Below are 19,849 nucleotides of genomic sequence, written 5' to 3' on the forward strand. Positions count from 1 at the left end.
ATATTTCAGAGTTAAAAGGTCAGTGGCTTTGTCATTGAGGCTTTGTTGGAAATGATTTCCTATTGTGCCCTGGCTTCGCTTGGAGCTTTTCCATCCTATCTATCAGCTGGGACAGGCCAAGGCTCTCTTCTGATAAACCTACAGGATTACAGACATGCTCCTCTTGCTCTCGCTCAGAGACGATTAGCTCAGGCTGGGCTTCTCTGGGAGAGGAACCAGAGCCACTCTGGCTCCTCTGGGACACTTCAGATAAGTAAGAGTGGGCAGAAAAAGAGGTTGGTTGATTTGGAGGATTAGGAGACATGAAAAAGAGAGGGAATTGTCCTCAGATTTACTGCTAATGTTTGGGGAAAAAAATATATATACATATACATATAGTGTTCCCATTCGACTGTACTGCCATTTTTGTCAGCTGGCCTTAGAAACATTTTTGCTGAGGGCAAATTGAGATCTATCCAGTGCTTTTCACAAACCAGCTCTTGAAGAATTACAGACATCAGCAATAAAAACTGTTTGTAAAGAGCCACTTCAGATCTCATTTGGCTGAGACTGGAAATGTATCTGTTTTGCAACATATAGAACGATCCTTATCAGTGACATTTTCAAATGTCTCGAGCAGTAGCAGTGCCACAAATGTGATTAAAAGAGAAACAAAAAAATAAATAAAAGTAAATATTGCCCCCTAGAGTAAAATTCATGAACTGAATGTGTAAGTGCAATAATACTTGTTTTCAGTTTTTTTTTTTTTTTTTTTTTTAAGCTCTCATAACAAATCTGATCATGGACGATTATCCAGAAAAAAACAATCTTTATATATTCATACATAAAATGCGGATCTAATAAATGAATGTGCACATGACATGCTGTCACGTCACGCTTAGGTTAGTGTGGGACATAAATGGGAACAAAACATGCCAGAGACCGAGATAGAAATAGAACAAACACAGATCAAAAACAAATCCCTTTTAAACACACACACACACACACGACAAACTCGACACAAGTAAAAGAGATAAAATATTCTCTCTGAAACAGAACTGCTGGCAAATATATTAACACTGAGGTTACTTTGAAAAGATTATGTATTTATTCAGTAACACCAAGGCACTCAGTGGATTCCAGCACTTATTATAAAACTGGAAATGTATTGTTAAAATTTTAGAATTACTGCTGCTCCCAGGTTAACAGCAGAGACAACTCCGGGGCTTAGGAGGCAGAGAACATCTGAATGTTAAGTATTAAAAATACAGTTTTCCCATAATAACAGTGTTTACAGTCTAGTATTCTTCTCTTACTGAAACATGTGAAAGCCACCAGTTAATATGATGAATAAAGCAACAACCCACACAGTAACATAGTCCTGCATAACAGTGAGAGCCGCACTGTCGTTTTAACAATCTTGCAATTAATTGAAAATGCATAAATCAAAAAAAAAACATAAGCATCTGCTAGAATGATTGTTTAAATTTAAGGCAATTGTGTCATTTTATACAGTATTAAATTTAGTAAGGCATAATCAAAGTAATAAATAGCACACAAAGGAAGAATTAAAACAGTCCTATTAAAAACACCTTTGAAAAGTGTTCTTGTCTGTCACCTTACAGACAAGATAGTGATGCAGGACGCTCCTGCACCTCCAGTCCAGTTGTGTCCTGGGACATCAAACAGTGTAGTCCAGCTCTGCGTTTAGATCTGTGAACATCTCGTAGATGGCATCTACAGTGGCTGTGTAATTAACCAGGAACTGACGTACATTTGCCAGACAGTCCTCCTCTTTCACTTCCTCTCCCTTTGACAGTGCCTTGAGGAAGTTCGATCTGTAGGGAGCTGCAACTAGTGCTGCCTGCAAGTGAACAAAAAAAGAAAAGAAAAGAAAAGAAAACACTCGCATGAACATGTGTTGGAAGTGGGTTTTACGAAAAGGTCACTTACATAGTTTTACATATAAATGTAAAACAAAACAAACTGGCACAGAAATACTTTTGACGTCGTCTGCAACATCAAACCGCAATATATTTCATTGTCCTCACACTAAAAATCTTTTGCACAATCCAGCCATGGTATTTCTTCAGCGCCTGCTCGTAGGCTTTGGTGACATTGACCCGAATTAGGTTGGGGTTGTTCTCATCTCTGTCTCCATCCGCCAAACTCTGCAGCAGGATCTGTATGAAACGGAGACCCCTGCAGGAGAGACCCAGTATTGGGGGAGAAAAAAAAAATTGCTTAGCAGCTCAGAGGTCAATTTACAGTATGACATAACAGCGAGTTCAGGGGCTGCTCACCTTTTCAGCCACATCAGAGCCAATGTTGCTCCAACTTTAGGCCATTCTGCTCCATGGGCTTCTCGCTCTGCCACCAGGATGTCTTGCAGGGTGACGTATTTTGCAGGATCCTGAAGATAGACTCCTCTAATTTTCTGAAAATGCACATTTGTGTTGAGTTTGCACGTAGGAGGCTGCACCATCAAAACCCCTGCTCACATTTAAATGCCTAACCGTGGAATGAAAAACACACCAGTGTACTGGCAGAGGCATGGAAAACTACTTACAGATCTGTATCTTACCGTTATATTGCCATTAATGTCGGATTTGATGATTGAAAATACTTTTGATCCCAAGCAGTCTGAAAGAGAAACAGAAATTTGAGAGCAAAGCAATAAAATATGAATGACTTCATCACACATGTCCCCAGGCTCAGAAGGGAGGATGAATACAAATCAGCCTTTACAAACGGGGGGGGGGGGGGGGGGCAGTGAATGCATAGTTTCAGTTAAGTCACAATGAGATCAATGTGTGCTCTGTTCAATGAGTAAACAAAGAGTTTCTCTATAGGCTTCACGGCCGCGGCTGGCTCAGATCCCCGCCGTGACCCAGCAGCTCCACTTCAGCCGTGTGTGAAACGGCCACGTCCTGTCTTTAAAGGCCCACGCGTGGGATCAGACGAGGCTCAAGTCATTTTTATTCAGATGACCTGAACCTCGTCTGACGATCCCACATCATGAGGAACGAGTCCGCAAAGCACGAGCCGTGACAGCGACCAACTTCTGCGCGCCTTCATCCACTTCAGATGGAGTTAGACTCACCGAAGAACAAAGGAATATGAGAAACGGTGTCCAAGAATAGCTTCGTGTCCACCGACTTGTCAGGGGGCAGCTCTCGGAACCGATTCTCCAGTAAAAGAGACATGGTCCAGCCGTGTGAGCGCCTCGGCACAGCGGCAGCGGCGGCGGCAGCAGTCAGCAGCTCTCGGCTGGAAAGAACCCGGAACTGTGCGCTTCTTGTCAGATGGGTGGGGAAGCGCCACCAACCTCTATCACTTTCGTACTTCTCCGACAGGTGGGAGATTATTATACATGGGCGTGTTGAAAATGTTAAAAAAAAAACAAACAAAAAAAAAAAAAAAACAGTTGTATGCTCACAATGCACAGCACAAAACACGACAACAAACTCATTTGAGGTATGAATTATACTTTATTATACCTAAGGCAGGGATTGTTTTCAACCACAGAGGCAGTGGGAGGCTAAATTACAGGGAATTAAATGTCAGGCCTGAAACCAGGGGTGGAAAGTAACTGAATACGTGCACTTAACTGATCAAGTAGCCCACAGTCTAAAAAAAAAAAAAATCCTCATTTTACTTTCACTTTATTGGAATTATTTCATGGCCCTGTCAGGATATGTTTTGTTTTGGAAATGAAGTCACATTTAAAGCAAGACGATCTAACTTTTGAAAGAAGAAATAAGACATCCTTCCTCTTACATGTTAAATGTTTTATTTCATAAGCAATAAAATGAACCGTTGTATAATTCATTCAACTGGGTGGGTTTGCTAAAACTGCCTTAATTGGTCTGGTATGACCACCAGCTTATGGTGGCTAAGGTTGCCAAACTTCAGATAGGCCTAGTTGGTGGTATAATGGACAACACGTGATGACCATTCAGTTCCTGCTTTATATGTTAGCATTTACCATTGTTGTGTCAGTTATGGCCACAGTGCCTGTTGTTCAGCAAAGGTTACATGGTCTTGCTTTAAAACCTCCCATGACCTTGTTAAAGCTAATTAAAATGAAAATAACACTGACTGCATCACTAAAAACAAAAGTAACTGGTGGTTAAAAAAAGACACTCTGCATGTGTAGTTCTCTCATCAGACCACCATACAGAAAAATAAAAAACTTTTTTAATTTGGTGGGAAAAAAAATGTAAAAAAAAAAATAAAATAAAAAAATTTGACAAAATGATATCCATTACAAACTAAAGTGGGATGGAGCTGACAGCTCACGAAAAAGCTAGTAAGTGGAGCTTCAATAAAAATGAAAAAAAGGATCATTTAAAACTTTTTACATCAACAGTAGACATTAATGAAATAATAATGTGTACTGATGTAGTTTTGAACATCTTTTCCTTCCATCAGCAGCCTTCTGAGAAAGCTTTCTTATAAAGGAAAGATGTTCTCCACTTTTTGAAAAGCGAGGGTCAGGATGCTGCAGTGGCTCTTTAAGTTACTTAGTTAGATCTGGTCAACATTAAAATAACACATTTTCAAACAAGATACTTTTTACTTTTGGATGAAGTCCTTTTAATGCAGGTATTCTTGCTTCTGCTTGGGCAATACTGGATTACATGTACTCCACTTGTGTATGGTATTCTAGTTCTCTTTCCATCCCTGGCTCAGACCTCTGGCTCACAACAATGAGTGGCACATTAGACCCAGGTTCTACAACAGATACTCTAACTTAGAGGGCACATTTACTTTATCATTTATTGTAAACCGTAGCGGTACGCATTTGACCAGAGGCAGCATCTAACACACTGGAGTTACAGCACCACATCAAATAAACAGAGATCACAAGTTGCCTATAACTAACTGCCAGCTGAGACGTCCCAAACCTCAGAACAAAAGTTAGCCTGTGAGGAGCATCATGTTAAACAAAAGCTTATGAAAATAAACATTGATATTTTCTTAGAGGTATGACATACAGTTTATAAATAGAATAGCATTTGGATTATTTTGATAAAGAATTACATGGATACATACACCTTATATATTTGCATAATGCTATTAAAATTGATTCAAAATGGATTTCACATGGACCATCGAGGCCATCTCTTTGTCAACCGCACACCCACAGACACCCACGTACACGCACGCCTGGCCACGCCCGCCCGCACACGCGCACACACACGCACGCACGCACGCACACACGCACGCACACACACACACACACACACACACACACACACACACACAGAGATCAGAAGTATGGCAGTAACAGAACTCCAAAAAATACTGACACCTCCTTGCTCTTAAACACATCTTTAACCAGCATGGAGGGACTGGATGGAATGAAATTTTGCACACTCTTGGTACTGCTGGCCTTGCATGGTGCTCAATGCACTGAAGCTGTTTTTTTTTTTTTTTTTTTTTTTATAATCACAGTTTGCTTACTAAACAAACATTTGAACTCTAAGCAAGTGGCATCACAATGATTAAACACTATTATTGGATCTTACAAAAAAAAACAAAAAAACAAAAAAAAAAAACAAAAAAACAACAAGACAAAAAAACATTTAAAATGGCTTAAGTAAAATAAACCAATGTCACTGGATTAGATTAAGGCTCATCTATTCTGATCCTTGATACCTGGTGTCTGGTGCAGACGATTGGTCCTTTCTGGCCAGAAACAAGACTCAAGGAGGACAACTGATGACCTCTGGTGTCCACTAAAGTACTAAGAAGAGAAGTACAATGTAGAAGGCTCAACTGCTTGTTGTTCTGATTGTTTTATATACACACACACACACATACAACATTGCACTTTTGGAAATGTGTGGATTAAACTGATCTAATTGTGAGGTAAAGAATTGTAACTAATTTAGTCCTATGTCTTTAAATATGTCTGTTTACTCCATATCACCATGGTACAAAACAACTAAATAAATAAAGCTTTTGAATGATCTATAATTTTGTTTGGTCTATCTTTTTTCAGATTTTCCCATTTTAAGGAATATATGTAAATGATCACACTGATTAACATGGTAAAAGAAAACATGGTGTTAAATGATTAAGATCAAATTAGCAACACAATTGATAAATTGTTTTGGGGGTATCAGAAATGTCTTTGGGTTATAGTTAGTTGTTATTTTCTTTGGTTGTCACAGTGACAAGTTGCTTGGCAGCTTTGGCAATGTCATAGGCGCACTGGATGACCTGCTGAGTGACCAGCTGGATGTCCGATGGGCAGGGGTTGTGATCTGCTGCCTTCTGGCACTCTCCATGCAGCCGGCTGGCGCTCGACGTGAGCAGACACAGAGATCCTCGCACAGTCTCCGAGGATGGCCTCTGTGGAGGGGGAAGAGGGATGATAGAGACTCAATAAGGGACTCCCATGACAACGCCCATAAATTAACTGTCATTGCGATCAGTAGGCCCATGGGCACTGTGTGTGTGTGTGTGTGTGTGTTTGAGTAAATATGAAAATAAGTAATCTAATAAATGGTAAACATAAAACCAGGTAATGCAATGAACAAGGCCTACCCATCTAGACAAGTCACTGTGGATTCCCTTTGGCTGTTTTCAAACGAACAACAAATCCTTTAATTACTCGGGGGAGGGACACTGTGCTGTTGGTGGGAGTCATCTTACCTTGGGAAACAGGGCGGCCATCTCTGTCACAGCCAAGCAGATCTTTTCAGAGCAAGGCAGAAAACTGTTGTAGATGGAGACAAAAGGATGAATGGGTGATTAACCACTCCTCTGCTATATATACAAACACTGATGCCAAACAGCTACTGCAAACATTCCCCATCAAGAACCTTAAAAAGAACGGTCTGATATTCCTATTACCAGGGAATACCCTTAATGATTAAAGTACACTGCACAGATCATTCACATATTATTTACAATTAATTTGTGCTGTTTTGTTTTTGTCAGTATTACCTGTTAACGTGATTTGACTGGTTGCTAGTATCATCAAATGGGAGACTGCGTTTGCAATGTCTGATGCATTGCCCATCTACCATATTTATTTGACAATATGACTAACCATATGCAAAGTAGTACAGGTGCAACACTCCATAAGTAACCAGCTTGGGTGAAAAACAGCAGTTGTTGAGGGTTCAAAATACACAACTTTAATTTCAGTGACAGTGGACGAAAGGATAAATACATAAACATCTTGACTTGTACTCAGTACTGTTCAAAGCTTCATATTAATACCATAATGTCTGAGCATGTTAGGAAAAACCATGAGCGCCTTAGCTAGATGGTATGCAATGATAATCTCCACATTTTTACACTGAAAAAAGACTAAGATAAACGAAATGGTGAATATCTCACATCATGATAAAAGTAGAGGAAAATAAAGTGCAGTAATGTGTAACTGTAAAAATGCAAGATATTAACAAATGGATGAATACAGGAAACCTCGCTGAGTCGCTGTGGATTTGGCAGGTCACAGGGGAATATGATCATGTGGTGTTTGTTTCCTGTCAGCTGCATTAAAAGACACAAGGCCTAACCCCAACAGACACAGAGTTTCTAGGACACAGGGACAAAGGCTGGTCTACAAGGCTAAGAAACAGTCAATCTGGTTTTCTATATTATGTGACTGACCACATTCGCCTTGCAACTCAGGTGAAAATCAGTTACCAGTTAGCTGGCTAGAATGAATGAAAACCAGCAGGGCCCTGGGCCTGGAGGATAACCATTGAAAACTACTGACCTAGAAGCAGCCGAGGCAGAGTTATGCCATTTACTAAAAGGCCAGACAAAATTACAGAAATACAGGCTGAGATTAAATATATGGCCTGACAGGGTGCACACTATGGCTTACAGCATATCAAATAATGACAAGATCTGATCTTTGAATATCTTTGATGTTTTAGAAGTTGTCTCATTTTATGCTTTTTAATGTTAACATTTTTATTAATTACATAGTAACCATAAACTACCTTTCATGTTTGGTCTCCTGGGCAGCTCTCAGAAGCTCTTGTATGTTCTTAGTGATCTGCTCTGTCTTACAGATGACGTCCTCTGTGCATGGCAGTGTGGCATCTTCCTCACCCTCTTCTGGTTCCACCGCATCAGAGGCTGGGAGAGGGCTGCTACAAATACAAGGAAAAAATGCTTTATCACTGCTTACTGCTTTAAGCATTGCAATGCATAGAGATATGTTTATATAGATGCAAATTGCAGGTGGTGTTCTAGTCATTAAGAAACCTGGTTCCTGGTTTGCAGTACACTAACTGTGAATTAAGTGAAATGCCATTACCATACCCTGCAGTTTGGTTTGTAATTTGAAAAACAATGCTGAGTTAAGGGCTGGGCATAACCCTTCAGTGCCTGATAGATGCCATCCTAAAATTATATAATAGAAAAGTAGTAGACATAAAATTAGCTACTGGATTAGCTAACTGGGTGCATCTATTTTATAGCTCAAAAAGCCAATAGTAGTGACTCTAATCACCAACACAAGTATACAACTGGCAAAAGAACAACTAGAGGTAGATGACGTGCAAGGCTGCTGGCTATTTCTCATGTGTTGATTTTTTGCAACTGGTAGCTTACATCAGACCGGTGAAAGTCCTACTGCTGTACAGACAGACTGTACCAATCAAAGCATCTTTCTAAAAAACTGTCAAAACTAATATTAGTCTAGCCTAGTCCCCTGTCTTCATTTGACTTTTAACTTTATAAGATTTCACAACAATAATGTCATAATCTCTGGCACCAGCAACAAGAAGAAAAACCTTCCCATTTATTTAATATCAGGCTTCTTTGTGGTCATTTCCTACTTCATTTTAACAGCAGTTTCTTTCAGTTAATCCTGTATGCATCTGGAAACTTAACATCAATGAAATTATTTAATACCATGAGTTGGTCTATAACAAAATAATTTAATGCATTTATCTGAAGAACCAAACAGATGGTTTTACCAAAGAAATCAGTGGTAAAGTGTTGAAACGCTCACAGAGGAAAGTCCTCGTCATTTTGGACAAGAGGGTACAAAGTTAACTTTAAAGAAGGTCTTACCCAGTCACCTCCAGTCCAGAGTGGTTGGGCATAGTGTCGCAATCATTCTCCAGCATGGTACTCCGTCCCTCCAAACTACAGCCCTATAGACACATCAATGGATTACCATCAATCAACTACAGTATATTGTGTATATAATTAGCAAAGAGGTATTACAGGAACAACTGTAGGCACATACAAGTCAGAATCATGCATTTCTGAAAACAAAGCCATGACCACACTATTAGACATTTGCTTTTAAAGAAGATAAATTGAAAAAGACAGGAAATATACAACAAAGTCACTGGGGTGTAACAGTGCGTACTGCAGTGGATGCGATTAGTAGATGCAAAGAAATCCAGACGTAAACTGTGTGATCTCTTATCGGTGGCTATGGCTATTAAGCACATTGTTATGAGCCATTTTATCTATTTTTCTTGGATATTGAAGTCTGATCATTCAAAAAGTTTTCTCTGGTGCAACATTTCATCATTTCTTCTGATGTTTCCTAGAGAAAGCAGTGGCTGTGGTTGAGGTTCGCTGTACAGAAAAAGCTGGTGATGTTCAGGTAACTGTACAGTAGCAGATGCACTGTGGTGCATGCATGCAGAAAGGAGATACTGATAAAAAGCAGTTTAAAGACACAGGTCAGGAGAGAGAAGACTGTGGGGTCAAGCAAGGGGACAGTTTTCACCATCCCTGGGGCTGCCACTAAACTTCAGTACTTAACCCTTCGAGATCTTTCGTCCCGCGACCAGGACAGGGAAGAGGGGAAGGTAGGGAGGGAGGAAGCAGCCGTCCCCAAAGGACCCCTCCCAATCTAGAAAGGGGTCAAACCAAGTTGAGCATACTCTATTGAGATGCAATGAATGATGAATGAATAAATGAATGAATGAATGAAAAACCAACACCAGCCCCAAGCCAGGCACCATTATTTTGTCCTCCTGTGAGGACAATCCAGCAGGAACATTGGTGCTTCTGTGCTTACATTGGTTGGGAAGGGTTGTAAAATGACTCCATCCTCATGCCGGGCTGTTTCGGCTCGGTGGGGGTACTGCTTCGGAGTAGAACCTGTCTCATACATGGACATAGCGCGACCCCCGCGGGGTGGGTGTCGACCAAAGGGCCCCTGGAGGTGTTGTTGTCCGCTGGGGGTCTGCCATCGCAGTGTTGTGTTTTCAGTCTGCAGGGAGTTTAGCTGTAGAGAACAAAATATCTTTCAATTCAGCTCTAGCTGGGGGCCGTTCTCCTTACAAAAGCTCGGCCAGACATCAATAATAGAGTAGAGTACAGCTAAGTCTGCAGGAGAAAAGCTATTCCTCTATGTAGAGTTCATCTTCACCTCTGTTTTGTTTTTCGTTTCCCTTCAAAGTTTTTCCTCACAACAAAAGGTTTGTTTCTTTGACAAATGAAGTGCTGACATTGTGTGTTTACAGCAACACCTGAAGTGTGACCCCCTGAGAAACTGCTGCAGAAGTAGTTGCCCTTATTTACATGAGCAGGACTCTTTTCAGATTAAAAAAGAGTGATAGGAAAAATGGCTTTCTAAGCTTTCTGTCAATATTATTATGTAAATTGGGATATAAAGTCTACAAATTAACTTCTGGCATATCAGGTAACTACATGCTACCAAAGCAAAAACAGTGTTGGCTACAGTTTGGTCATTTGTCTTACTCCTTTGTCTTACAAAGACATGAATATTTAAAAAAGAGATTTTATAGGTTCATTAGCTTATATATTAGGAAATGTATTAGGGTTCCTCTGTGTCATAAATTGAAGTGTTGGTCAGTGCAAAAAGGGTGAGGAAGATAAGGGACTAGAAGAAGGCAGCTTATGTCATAGAAAAGAAGCATGGTTAAGGAGAAAATAAACCAGCAGGAGGAGGTAGTACATTGTGTTAACAATGTTTCTCAGCCAAGTGTAGAGAGAAAGAAACTAGGCTGGGAAACTTTGGGCATTGAACAAAACCAAATGAAATGCTGTCATTTTTTTAAAATCAAATTTTCCAAGCATGTCAGTTTAGTCTATCATCAGAATTATATACTTGGCAACAATATTGAGTGCTCTGGTGTCTAGCAGAGGTAAAAAATTTCAGGTGAGTGATGAGATTCAAATCAGATCACAGGGGAATGATCCTGTACTTCGCTTTGTTGATACAAAAAATATAAAATAAAATCCTGAAATACCACCAACCCCATTTAATGAGGAAATGTTTCCTACCTTATAGAGGAATGAACAGTAGTGAGAATAACAGTACAAAATGTCCACACCATGATTTGTTTATTTTGCTGAATAACCAGAATATTCTCACCACTGTGTTAGAGTGGTGGCAGACGTCTTCAGACTTTAGAGTTTCCTCAGTACCTCAGCAAATAAAACTGCAACTGTGTGCATATCTAAATTTATACCGCTGGGGCTGAGGGGGAAATGTACTTTTTGGAAATACTAAGAAATAAGGAAGTCAGATGCACCATATGCCTTGAATGAAGATAAACATAACATGATTGTGGGTTGTTGTGGTTTGCCAGTACTTTTACTTAGTACCTTCTGGAGGTGTTGTGGACTCAACCCAATTAAATTTCTGTAATGGTGACAACTGAGCTGATAACTGCAGTGATTCACCCACACTTCAACACTTTTAATCACATTTAGGTAGTGTGTGGCTTGTGGCTGTTTGATGGTTCTGTAGAGTTACGATGATGGATCATAATGTCCTCGGTGTTTGTGTACATCTAGCATCTGACCTGGAACATTAAATCTATTAAATCTGCTATGCTGTCTACAAGTACAGCAGATTCCTGAGGTGAATGTTAATTATCACCACAGGAATTTCACTCATCCAGATCCATAGCAGCCATTTATCTGTTGCACTAGTGATGTGGAACCCTATGGCATTTTCATTCATTTATATGTCAACATCTAGTCTTCCTAGGAGGAGCAACCTTTGAAAGATACATAATTGGTGAGGGGGTCTAGGGGTCCTCCTCCACCAAAAAATACTGTAATTTAAAACAGATTTCCTGCAGTTTTACACCACCTAACCCCCTGGATTAAGAAGAAACAGATACCTCCACTGGTCTACATTGTTAGACTGAGGTGCCAAGAAGAAGAAGAATGCATCAAGAACAGTGTATAAATGGGTGGATCAGGACAGGAAATGATTATTAGTAACAAAGTACAAACAATTTGAATGAATAAAATGGCCTCACAACAACTATCTAATGCCACCTGCACCACCAGCTGCTGTAGTTGTAATGTTACACAGAAATCATAACTTCAGCAGCAGACCATTTCATCTGCATTATCTCACATCAAAGACTACCTTAATGCAGACAAGCTGTGCTGATTTTCAGACTTTGTCCTGTGTGCACAGAAAGACTATTTGACATAGATATTTATATTTCTTCGTGAAGGAGTGACTCTGAGGCTTCCTCTCTTCCTCTCCTTTCAAAAATGTTAAATTATGTCACTAGATTTCAGTATTGAGGCACAATTATATTATATTCAGATTTTCTTTTTGAGACAAACTTATTTAAAACCTGTAAATGAATCATAAGTTTCAGCAGACCAACAGAGAGGAGCTGCATGGGAATAAATTACAACAGATATTTCTTACTTTCCCCCGATGGTCTGATAACTCTCTGCTGCTCTGTCTTGTCTGTCCTGCAATGTCAGTGATCACTTATCATACAGCAACGTCAACAGTGATGAATTTGTTTTTCATTCCTTTCTCAATGTATTTTTGTGTCTCTAATTTAATGACCAGATACCACAAGAGAGGGGAGAGTACATGTCTAGTTCACCATGGAAACGCATCGTAATAAATACACGTAAGATGTTAGCTTACTCAGAAATGAACTTTCTGACTGAATGTCATAAGGTGCTATTTGTAGAGACAGTACATGCCTGATGCACTTGTGTGTCTGATGGTGCCTGATAATTGATACTGGTAACCAATAAAGCTCCTTGTTAACATTGGTTAGGTGTAGAAATCACCTCAACTCTTTCTCTTTTTAGTCTAGAGCATCGCTCATCAAGACCCATATGCTACATGTGAATTCACTAACCTTGCTCTGCATCAACCGCAGCTCTTCACTAAGGTGACAGTTGACTTTAAGAAGCTGTTGTATTTTGGCCTCTGATGCAGTGAGGGCACTTTTCACCTCCATATATTCCTGTACTGTGATTGGTCCATCAGAGAGGTCAGATGACTCTGAGCTCTGCAGGAGAACATGTTATATAGGACAGGAGGAATTTGATCAGTTTGAAAAGTAAAGCAAGATGTTGTATTTAAACATCTTAATAGTAACAGAGTCCAACAAGCATTAACCTTGGTCCTTCCATCATTGCAGCTGTCCCCACAAGTGGCCTCTTGGACTGGATCTTCATCTGATGCCACACTGTCGTAATCTGGCTGGTCATTGTCTTGGCTCTCACTGTTATGGCGACTGTCGATTCCCTGAAGGATCAGCTCCACATTCTCTGAAGAAAGACCACAAGATTGCAAGACTGGGTATTAAACAAACCCTGGTAGCTACACAGCTAAGGAACAGTTTTTATTGTCCTATAGAAATCCGAAAATCAGGACTTGCTCTTCATTATCAACCCAAACAATGTTTGTCCTCTTTGAGTCTGCACCAGGAAGAAAAGAGGCTGTGAAGTGTTGCAATAATTTACACAATGGACAAGTTCAAGTACAAAATTCAATACTGACACCATCCTCTGTGTATATGTTTAGAAGTGCATTTACTGCAATACATACAATAATAAAATCCAAAACAAAAGTACATTAGCTGGTAAATTAAAAAAAACTAAAAGACATATCCTACCTTTAGGACTATCGCAGGAATTACCCCACTGCCGTCGTTTCGCATCAGTTAGAATATCGATCACCAGGGTGGCAAATTCATGAGCACTAAACCTTGCTAATTTTTGACGACCCTGAAAATGCAAATGTATCAACACACAAAAAAGGAGAAAATAAGGAAGCACTGTTAAATTCAGTCTTAAAACAACAAATTGAAGTTTAAATAGGGGGTAACAGATATGCATTCCCTTGCCTGGTTTCTGGTAGATGAGTACTCTGGATTGACAGGCAGAAAAGGTACAACTGTGGTGTCGGTTACAAGTGTGCTGTGGTTCTGAGTGGCCAACCACACTAAAGAAAAACAATAGGTAGAAATTAATATACAGGCTTAAAAAACATTCTATACAGCATTATATATATTTTGGACAATTCTTGGAATTTCACCGGCATCTGTTTCTCTTCTGTCAACTTCATCATAAACATCCATGGCAAGTTCTTCAAACTGATGGTTACTTAGCTGAAACAAAATAAAGCAGAATTTCTGATTCACTTTAAGAACAACTGAACAGCAGGTGAAAAAGAAAATACATTTAGGAACTCATAGGAATCAAATCACAGGTAGACATGTCTCACCGACTGCAACTTCTTCTTTGCAGCTTTTGCAAACTCTGACAAATCCAGACTGCTTTGGACAAAAATTGAAATGATTATTTTTCTGTTGAAAAAATTCCACACAAACAAGGAGAAACAAAATGGCCAAAGTAACAAACATACTTACTTATTTCTTATCCATCCAATGCAGCATAGGAAAAATAGGATTGTAATTATATTGTGGATGTCTGTCATGCTGCCTATATAATATGCAGCACAATAAAAGCCAACTACATAGCATTAACTTGTAGCCAGGGACTAATGGAGCTGATACTATAAAGTGGTATCATTTTCTGTGCATTACAAGATTAAACTGGTAGGTATGAAAACAACTTGGAGCATAGCTATTACCTGTCTGCCATCTGTGGAATGATGAAGTGTTGCCCATTTCTGTGATCTACAACACAACAAGGACATGACAGCAAGTGATTACCACAGAAAACAGAAAAATAAACATTAGCTCTCAAACACCATACAGCAGCTATGTTTGATGCACGTACTGCACTTACCTGGTCTTCTTCCACAAAGGTAAAATGTTAACCGGTCAGTGAGTTCATACTGGATCTCCACAAGCCTCTCTGCCAGCTCCTGGTGCCCAGCTTGTCTGCACAGATAACGAAGAAAAGGTTATGTTTCAGAAATACAGCACTGCACTGAGGCAAAGACTACAGAATGCCTGCGGTAGGATGCCTTTAAATACGTCTATGTCAAAAAAACAAGAGTCTATAAAGTTCACAGAAAAATATGTTTCTCATTTAGAGTTTGAAAGCTCCAAGTAATGTATTGAGCAGAGAATTGAAGTAGGTGTATGGGTGTTAGCTGGTTCTGGTGACAGAGTGAGACCAGTCATGCTTAGACATGACTGGTCTCAGTCTGGTTCTGCCAGAAACAACATAAACAACACAGCATAAAATATATAGTTTTTCCTTTGATTTCTTTAAGTGCCTCAAGGCAATACTTTATACTATGATACAATGACTCTTAAGCTAGTATTACTGTACAATGCAGATATTATCTGTTTTGTAAAATTTCTACACTAGTTACTAACACAACACATCACCGTCAGCTCCATTATCTTATTTTATATCGGTACATTTTATTTCTAGGTTTTCAGACCAACTTCCGCTAAACTGCTTGAGCTGACTCAGCCACAATACTTGTTAAAGAATTCTTCCTCCCCCTCCCATCCTGTCTCAGTATTACTGTTATTGAATTAGTTAGCCTCTGACATAAGGGTTCTGGGGTCTGTGTCTAGTGTTCATTGTAGTGCAAGGCATGCTAAATATTTTAGCCATTTCAGATGGTGACTGTTTTTTTTCTCGCAGTTTCTACCTAGGCTGTGTCTACCAGTTTTTGGTTACCTTCTGACACTTTTCCCTTAAATGACAGCGTCTAACATTTCCTCTTTAACACATCAGTTTATAAATAGTACACATATTATACTCATGCCAGTTTTTTTTCTGTGTACTTTAAATCTCCAAAGGATGTGTATCATTTCCTGTAGCACAGCCACCTGTGAGCCAGGCTGCATCTGTTAAGGCGATGCTTGCAGCCTTGCTACCGGGTAGTGATGTCAACCACAACAATAGTAACTATGTTTTCAGTGTAGCCAACACTGTGAGTTTAGATCACAGAGCTCACCAGAAATAATGGGGGAAAGAAGTGGCTCATGAACTTCCCTAATTCTGACTTGTAATACACTTGCCTCAAAACAATAAGTTCCACATTGGGGTATCTCTAAAAATATAGACTCGGTTTTACCTTGCATAATCAATGGGGGTCTTTCCACTGGAGTCCAGAGCCCCGGGATCAGCTCCATAAACTGCCAACAGTTCTGCTTGTAACATCTGACCTGCTTTTGCTGCTATGTGTAGTGGGGTGTTTCCCTTCTCCTGTGGTCAAAGAACAACATAATAGTGAAGCATTAGTAGTATGTCGACTTGCACTGTTTGTTCTGACGCTTATTCCACTAGACTTACTGGATGGAAGAAGTTGGCCTGAGCTCCCAAGGATAAGAGTCTGAGGCAGGTCTCCAGGTTTCCAGTCCGAACACTGGAATGGAGTTGCTGAAAGGAGATGGATGAAGAGTTTCAGTATGTCACAGCAGCACTGAATTCTAAGTATCAATATATGAATAAGCCATGCTATTTTCTGAACTTTCGAAGGAGTTCTCAGGTATCATAGTTAAAAAACCAAAAAGCACTTGCTCTGCTGTGATATCCAAAAGACAAATGTGGGTTAATTACACCACCATTGGTTTTACTGTCCCAAAGAAGCTTATTTGAATGGGACAATGCTGGGTTATTTGTTCACTTGATTAATGTAAAAATAAACAATGCAGAAACAACAGAGCAATTTCTCACCTTGCTGAGGTCTTTTGCGGTTACACTGTCATCCTCCCGACAAGGCATCCGGTGGACATACGCCAACATTTGATATTTGGCCTTGATGAACTCTGTCTTGTTGGAGCTACAAACAACAAAAGATGTACATATCTAAAACCAAGGGCACTGAAAATCTGGACCACCTTTGCCATTTTCAAGTGACTACCACATCACATACATTCAAAACATTGGTGAACAAATGTCCGCATACCACAACACAGGATTCTGGTAATTTTACTGTCACTTCAGTCATGAGAAAAAACTAAAGATAGGTAGTTTTTCACTAGAAGATCCCCTTCTGTGAACCCCACCCTGCCTTGAAGTCAGAATTGCTAATTCACATCAAAAATCTAAGAATATCTATCCCTCCTCATTGTCATATGACCAACTATATCTCTGCAGATGGGTAGGGTACAGTACAATATACTAAACTAAACCAATGGGGAAGTCGAAGACAAAGCCTAACATTGTTGTTAGATTAATAAACAATGAGATAACTCCAGCTGACGTCCTAAAGTCAATACTTCCTTGTGTTGTGAATCAAGTGGTATATGAGTTGAAGCAGCTGCAGCGTCTGTGTTTAATCAATCAGAAAACTCCACCCAAGCAGTTCATGAACCACATAAAGTATAATCTCCAGAGAAGTAACCTTTTTACACAACACCTGGAACTATCATAGAGGACTTAAGTTTAGTCATGGTTCCCCCGGTCAAAACACGGGTTTAGTTCTTCAAAAGGCTCTTAGTCTGCGGGAAAAGTTCCTATTGTGAATCCACCCAATAACATTGCATTCATCTTGAAAGTTGTATTTGAGATCAAGGACAGCTGCCTCCTGTTTGGTGCAATGCGTACGCTCTGTCTGCAACTGTCTGTTGTCTGGTGATTGAATGCATTTGCTCTGTTTGTAAGGGTCTGACTGAGCACGGCTGTGTTTATGTGTGGCTGACTATTTATCTTTTCTCCACCAGCCAGGGACCAGACCGACACAGTGTTTATACCTGGCAGTGGGAGTGTAGATGACTACATCACATCTCTCTGCCTCACAGACTTTGTTTTTTGTTGTGTCTTCTGAGCTACAGTGCATACTGCTAGTTAGAAAGCATTCACAATAGAGGAAAAGCTGCATAAACCCTTTTAAATTATTGCTTGCAGAATCATTTGGTTAATCAAAAAAATAGCCACATCCATCCCATTTAGCTAACATGATTAGGATATTGCCACTTGCATTTAATTGAACATCTGTTTTGTTATGCAATTCGCCATCCCCAACAGGCTAACTTACTTAGGTTCTTAAAGTTACTTGAGACTGACTAGCCATGACTCATGTACAGAGATGGTCAATTATGCATGTTCCCTGACCTTAACTCTGAAAATCAATTTTGCCAATAGAGGTTTATATCAAAAGTGCAAACAAGCATACCAAAATCAGGTCTGACACATCAAAATCCTTAAAGCACTTACTGAACTCTGTCCTGGGGGTTTGCTTTGCGCTTCCCACTCACTGAGGAGGAAGGGTCCAGAAGGCTATGCTCCCATATGGAATTAGCTCCATTGCCATACAGTGTTTGGACCATCTAAAACATGAAAACACAAAACAAATCACTTGAATTGAATCTAGTGCTTTATAAATATGCTATTCCCAGTCACTTAATAATGTGTCTGATTGTGTGACCTCTGTCTTGTGTTGCCCATATGATAAATAGATTCTACTAATTTGCATCTGGATCTTTGGTAAGTGTGTGGGGGTTGTGTCCCTGTCTCCTGACCTGTAACTGGGAGGGTGGCCACGGAGAATGAGTCAGATGCCGGACTTGAGAGCTGTGTCGCCCCAGACCTCGATGGATGCTGCAGCACTCATCGCAGACCAACACACCCCTGTTCACTGAGGCCCATCGTGGCTCTAGAAGAAGATGTAAAAGGTGTTAGTTAATGCGCAAGTCTGACGGTAAATAAAAAACAACGCTACACACAACTTTAAACTAACGCATTTGTGGTAATTAATCGATTCTAGCCATACAAGGATATTTGCTAATTGACACCCACAGATGACTCCAGATTAGTTGCTTCCTAATGTCTTCGACACAGCTTTAAAAAAAAAAAACCCTCACCATTACTGATGCAACCAGGCGTGGGCAATTTAGCAAGGTAGCTAATTCAACTAAAGTAACGTTAGCGATAAACTATCACAAACTATCGTTTAATACATTTCAAGCAAAGAGTTGCAGATTCAGACAAGTTCGTGAGAGTATACAGGCAAGACACAGACACGATATGTGTCAACAAATGTTTCCACAAGACGAGAATTTACAACCATCACAATTAGCCGTGTAGCTAGAAAACTGCTAATTAGTTACGGCCGTTTGGTAATGTTAACTAGGTTAGCTAACTGGACGTTAAGTTGTAGTCAGGGCTAGCTGGTTAGCCAGGCAGCTAGCGTTACAGCTAGCCTGTTTGACATCATACCCGGAGCACTGCAATCAGCGCAGACCTCTCTGCTTCGTACTCGCTTTGACATCCCTTGATAGAAATCTTCAGAGTCCACGAAAGACAATTGTTTGTAAGGTACGTTGTAACACAGCTGGACGAAGATAAGACAGGATAGTCCGCCCCAGCAGATTGTATTTAACGCTCCCAGCAGGGAAAGCAACTGTGCCTGTCTGCCCTCCCCTACTGTTGAACAAAGCGGTGTCCCATCCGAACACTCACACAGCCTCTTCTCTGCCTCCTTGTCTGCTTCCTTCCTTGTTTCCTTCGCTGTCATATTATCCTCTATCATCCTATTCACCGGCAGTAAGGGCCAGATAGCGGGTGCAAAATGTTAAGTAGGTGTTGTCTGTGTCGGTCAACCTCTGGCCTGTAGCCCACCACAAGTGGAATTAAAAATATGCTGTTGGGTATAAATGAAATAAATCACAAAACTCACGTTTACCAGCATCTATTTGCCTCTCAAGTATTGTACTTGAAGACAGCTGAGGTACTTCACTTGACACTTGAG

The 19,849-nt window shown here is 40.1% G+C and overlaps 2 protein-coding genes across 6 annotated transcripts; both read right to left on the reverse strand.

Moving 5' to 3' along the window:
• Positions 1-948: 948 nt before the first annotated feature.
• LOC139611164 (glycolipid transfer protein-like) lies at positions 949-3,300 on the reverse strand. The gene is made up of 5 exons (XM_071465561.1): positions 3,083-3,300; positions 2,564-2,622; positions 2,283-2,416; positions 2,031-2,181; positions 949-1,843 (listed from the first exon to the last, which is right to left on the reverse strand). The coding sequence occupies exons 1-5, from the start codon at positions 3,183-3,185 to the stop codon at positions 1,661-1,663; spliced, it is 630 nt and encodes a 209-aa protein (XP_071321662.1). The 5' UTR covers positions 3,186-3,300; the 3' UTR covers positions 949-1,660.
• A 150-nt stretch (positions 3,301-3,450) lies between these two features.
• On the reverse strand, positions 3,451-19,560 carry LOC139611161 (ARF GTPase-activating protein GIT2-like). 5 transcript variants are annotated; one of them, XM_071465551.1, is made up of 20 exons: positions 19,318-19,560; positions 18,621-18,754; positions 18,316-18,428; positions 16,834-16,939; positions 16,450-16,536; positions 16,232-16,362; positions 14,980-15,074; positions 14,822-14,867; positions 14,453-14,504; positions 14,264-14,336; positions 14,073-14,170; positions 13,842-13,953; positions 13,343-13,494; positions 13,080-13,232; positions 10,001-10,210; positions 9,743-9,832; positions 9,034-9,116; positions 7,953-8,102; positions 6,646-6,709; positions 3,451-6,342 (listed from the first exon to the last, which is right to left on the reverse strand). In XM_071465551.1, the coding sequence occupies exons 1-20, from the start codon at positions 19,367-19,369 to the stop codon at positions 6,133-6,135; spliced, it is 2,211 nt and encodes a 736-aa protein (XP_071321652.1). In that variant the 5' UTR covers positions 19,370-19,560; the 3' UTR covers positions 3,451-6,132. The 5 variants fall into 5 exon arrangements, with proteins under 5 accessions (XP_071321652.1, XP_071321653.1, XP_071321651.1 ...); XM_071465552.1 differs by having other exon boundaries at positions 7,953-8,105; positions 14,453-14,501; positions 19,318-19,559; XM_071465550.1 differs by having other exon boundaries at positions 7,953-8,105; positions 19,318-19,559.
• Positions 19,561-19,849: the final 289 nt, after the last annotated feature.

The sequence above is a fragment of the Trachinotus anak genome, unplaced genomic scaffold (genome assembly GCF_046630095.1).
Source record: "Trachinotus anak isolate AG129_WGS33_773 ecotype Australia unplaced genomic scaffold, CSIRO_AGI_Tana_v1 ptg000028l, whole genome shotgun sequence".
NCBI lineage: Eukaryota > Metazoa > Chordata > Actinopteri > Carangiformes > Carangidae > Trachinotus > Trachinotus anak.